The sequence below is a fragment of the Vespa crabro genome, chromosome 1, assembly GCF_910589235.1.
Source record: "Vespa crabro chromosome 1, iyVesCrab1.2, whole genome shotgun sequence".
Lineage (NCBI taxonomy): Eukaryota > Metazoa > Arthropoda > Insecta > Hymenoptera > Vespidae > Vespa > Vespa crabro.
Window position 1 is genome coordinate 4,635,694 of NC_060955.1, and position 5,000 is coordinate 4,640,693.

The window sequence follows — 5,000 nt, forward strand, 5'->3', positions numbered from 1 at the left end:
CTCCGCCCCCTCTCACTTTTTCTCTCTCTCTCTCTCTCTCTCTCTCTCTCTCTCTGATTTATTTTTCTCTATTTCACATTTCTTTTATCCGTTCCTATATCCTTACCGTTCATTTCTTTTTACTTTTCCTACATCTATCTTCCCTCTTTATCTATCTATCTATCTATCTATCTATCTATCTATCTATCTATCTATTTATATATCTCTATTTCTATCTCTATTCCTATACTCTAACTCTATCTATCTATCTCGCTCTTTATCGTCTTTATCTACCTTACTCTGAACTATGCGAGATTCGCCGATAAAGAGTCACATTCGATTTCGTATTGCGCGCGATCAAGGAAAAAAAAGAATCGATCCATGAAAGAGACCGCAGCTCGTCTATATAATTCAAACGATATTGCATTAGCGCCAATTAGATCTCTCCTATCAAAGGATCTAAGGAGAGAGAGGAACGAAAAGGCGACACTTGACTCTAACACGCACACACACATACACACACACACACACACACACACACACACACGTACGTACACGTAATAGAATAATTCCGATTGACGAATGGATACCATTCAAGATCTCCCATCTAATATCTTCCCCTTTTTCATGATAAATCTAAACCGATTGAAAATATAATCGGATATCGTATCGTTGTATTTAATTAGATTCATTAGGTATAACAAAGTGTTTACGATAGATCACACGATCAACATTCACACTGCAACGTTGTCCTAAACCCTGGGCAATGAAACGATTTTCGTTAAACGATCGGTCAACTAATTTCTAAGGTTTCAGTTAATTCTATTATTCCAGGTATCAAAAGACTCGAAGAGAAAATGAGAGAACGTCGAAGGTAATCGTCGAATATGTGATTTCCATCGTCCTTTTTCAACGATTAACGATAATCACTATTTATCACGTTATTTTTTTATTTTTCCCCTAACCTGTTTTTTTTTCTTTTTATGTTAAAAAAAAAAAAAAAAAAAAAAAGAAAAAAGCCCCGTCTGACAGCAGAAACCGTCGAAGATGATTCCAGCGATCGTTGTTACAAAATAGATATCTATCTATATTTGATTATCCGATGATTTATAAATGTTCGAAGTATAAACTTCTCAAAAGCTTTTTTTTTTTTTCTTTTTTTTTTCATTAAAATTATTCGCATTGATCTTTTTCCTCTTCTCTCTCTCTCTCTCTCTCTCTCTCTCTCTCTCTCTCTCTCTCTCTCTCTCACTCTTTTTCTGTTTTCTTTCTTTTTCTTATCTCGTAATAATCTAATTACGCTAATTCGAAGCTTTTTAGAAGTTTACTCACTTCCATTTTTTGTACCTTTTAGCGTATTCTCGTCTTCTCGTACGCACATAAATCTTTATTGAATTTCGTAAACCTCTAACGATTGTCTATATGTTTAAGTAATACTCTCCTAGATGCACCGCCTCAATCCCACTTTTTTCTCTATTTCTTGATCTCTATTTACGAACCCGCCCCCGGGTCGATCGCTGAATTTTTCCAGATGTGGGGATGATGATGATGCAGACTGGCATGGTGAAGGGAAACACTGCCTACAGCAGTTTCTTAGATGGTATGCCTACCAACCTTTACCAACCTCTTCCTCCCTTTTCTCCAATCCTTTTAATTATCCGATTTTAACAAAAAAAAAATTTGTCGGAATAATAATAGTAACAATAATAATAATAATAATAATAATAATAATAATAATAATAATAATAATAATAATAATAATAGTAAAGAAAATAAAATTAGTTTTCGTTGGTACGTTTGAAAAAAAAAAAAAAAGAATAAAAACGAAATTGTCATCGTTAGATATCGATCGACAATTAATTGATCCTTTTAATTATTCTGACAAATTTGTTTTTTTCCTTATAAATCACCACCATGCTTAAAACAAAAATCCTTTCACGTACCTTCTCTTTTCTCTCTTTCTCTCTCTCTCTCTCTCTCTCTCTCTCTCTCTCTCTCTTTCTCTGTCTCTTTTTCTTCGTTTCACCTTCACCAAAAGATGATTGAACTCGCACATAAAGTTTTATATATGTCGTTATTAAAAAAGAAAAAATAAGAACAAGACGAAAGAGACAAGATGAAGTAAGTAATAAAACATTTACATCATCTTATCTCAATGAATTTGTTCCTTTACTTCGTTATTTGAGATTTAACTTTCGATTTCTTAATGTTTTATCATTCGGCTTTTGCAAGAGCTATTAGCAATGTAACGAGTATCTTCGAAGCATTTAGTAATTGCTTTTGTTTTTATATTTCTTTGAATCAAATTAATGTTTCAGATTAACAAGTCAGTTAATGACACGTGAGGAGAGGAGAATAAGTTAGCTTAGATTTTTTTTGCAAAAAAATGCAAATTTTTCATGCTAAAGCACGTTGTTAATTCGAACGTAATTAATGATTCTCTCTCTTTCTCTCTTTTTATATTTCTCTCTGTGTTTATATACATTATTAGTGCCTGCGACGTATCACTGATCGACGAAAGTTATTGCCCGTCTTTTTATTTTTTCTCTTATCTATTACCTTTTTTTAATTTTTTGTTTCTTCTTCTTCTTCTTCTTCTTCTTTTTTTTGTTTTCATTTATAATTCCTTCTGTTGTTTTTTCTTTCTTTTCTAATTCTTAAAGGCTTGCTGTTAATTGTTGTAAACTAATCGTCGCTTCGGTGTGCTTTCGCCGAATTAATTCGATCGGCTGATTTCACTTTACACGTTCGATATAACTAACAATATGTTAACACGAATTTCTGATAACACTTAACGCTATTTGCTATGTGTTATAAAAATTAATTCGTTTCTTACTTTCCCCGTTAGTCGTCGTCACAGCTTTGTTCACGCCGATTCGAACCTTTTTTTTTGTGTTATATATAAAGAAATTGTATTATACGAAGAAAAAGAAAAAAAAAGAAAAGATAAATTCAATACCATTGAAAATTTACACGAGTCGGCGTACATTCGTATAATGTTCATACATTTCTAAGTCTTTCTATTCCTAATTAATTGATCTTTAATAATACAATTTTCTATTAAGTAAATAATAATATATTTAACAAAAAAATGTTACATATATATATATATATATATATATATATATCATCCAATAACAGCGTATTACCTGTTAATAGACTTTAATGAATCAACAATGACCAAGGCGTTGCCTATATACGATCGTTCGAGTCGTAACAAGCGAGTCATAAAATCTATCGATTATCCATCCTACTCTTCTCTCTCTCTCTCTCTATCTATCTATCTATCTATCTATCTATCTATCTCTCTTTAGAAACTATGATAAAACCCTTCTAACATCTTATTTACCAGCTCGATGTGTGTACGAGCAACCATTTAACAAATTATGATGGTTAATTGCGATCTTATCTTCATCGTTCCTAAGTGTACCTAACGTACGTACGTTCGTACGTACGTATGTATGTATGTATGTATGTATGTATGTATGTATGTATGTATGTATGTATGTATGTATGTATGTATGTATGTATGTAAAATTAGAAGCATCCATTAACCTTGACTAGAGACACGTTCATAAAAGGGGACACACAAAGGCCTTTGTATGACGATCTCTCATCGTCGTGTAACTCTATCATCCGTTTTTATTCTTCTTCTTCTTCTTCTTCTTATTGTTATTATTATTATTATTATTATTATTATTATTATTATTATTATTTTCTCAAGTAAAAATATCACAGTAATCATTAAATTAATGAAAAATTAAGATGAGAATTTTCGAAATACATTATCGATGCCCAGGGTTTATCGAACACACCCACGTTAGGAAATATACTTCCTTTATCCTTGAATATGAAGTATAACGAATGTATATAAAGTATATATATATATATATATATATATATATATGTATGTATATATATATGTTTATATATCTATGACGTATACACACATCGACAAATATTTATCATATATCAGCATTAACATGAAATCATTCACCGACATGACAAAAACAATAACATCGATACATCGTTCTAATCTCTGTCAGTCTTTTCAATCGTAAATGACAAACATTAATGAAGATTCTTTAAGTGGTGAACTCTCAGGTGTCTACTTAGTCCGTACTACTTCTTTTAGTCGAGATTTAAACTAGAAGAGTTTTTATACCATTTAAGAGCTCTTTCTGCCAAATCGATTCATAAAGAATACTCTTCTATTTCTAAAGGAATTAGCAATGATTATAATATTCGTCAATTATGAATCTCTCATCAATAAAATTCAAACAATTATTACTTAAGTCAAATCATACAAACTTTATCCCACGAATTTCTGATTAGCGCGTTACTTCGTCTTACGTTGTCTGAATACCTAATTAATTAGAACAATCATTTTATTCTACTGAGAGAGCAAACGATTAAACGTCTACGAATAATGTTTGTACATAAAACGGAGATCACCAAGTCCCCATTTCGGTAAAAGTTAAGTGCGTGCAGATTACATTAAAAGAAGAGCCACGTTCTTTGTCCGCACATCTCTGACGGTAAAATAAGTGATTTATTAAAAAAAAAAAAACAAAAAAAAAACCCAAAAAAAAGGGAAAGAAGAAAGAAAAAAGAATAAAAAAGAACAACAAAGGAAATAGCAAAAAGCAAGAACAAAAAGTGAAAGAGAAAAATATAATTTCGATGGCAATGCCGATGTCGATGATTTTCTCTTCATCGAACGCCTATGAGAAAAATCGGATCGATCGTACTCACCAACAACGTTCGAAGAAATTAATTGATATTTGAATATTACCAATTGAAAATCGAATTGGTACGATCGATTTTGATTTTCATTTCTTTGTCTTTTTAAGTTTATATCGACAATGATACACGTCGAATCTTTAGACCCTCGGATTTCCCTCCACGCATTGTAAACCTCGTATATAGGTTGACATTATTTTGGTGTGACAACTAACAGCTCTGGTTCTCCTCCCTCCGGGCAGTGGCCACATTCCGGAAAGGCGTGCGAGCTGTTCAAA

General features: G+C 31.8%; 1 protein-coding gene across 50 annotated transcripts in view; it reads left to right on the plus strand.

Moving 5' to 3' along the window:
• LOC124425408 (calcium-activated potassium channel slowpoke) overlaps positions 1-5,000 on the plus strand; it is a 75,558-nt gene that overhangs the window by 57,418 nt on the left and 13,140 nt on the right. For 19 of the 50 annotated variants that reach the window (XM_046965735.1, XM_046966125.1, XM_046965709.1 and 16 more), the window contains 2 exons: positions 1,511-1,579; positions 4,965-5,000. The exon at positions 4,965-5,000 is cut by the window's right edge and continues 15 nt beyond it. The exons of 6 other annotated variants lie outside the window; for them this stretch is intronic. In XM_046965735.1, coding sequence (XP_046821691.1) covers positions 1,511-1,579; positions 4,965-5,000 — 105 coding nt within the window. The remainder of the gene's footprint in view (positions 1-1,510; positions 1,580-4,964) is intronic. 25 more of the 50 variants (XM_046966106.1, XM_046966117.1, XM_046965875.1 and 22 more) reach the window with 2 other exon arrangements.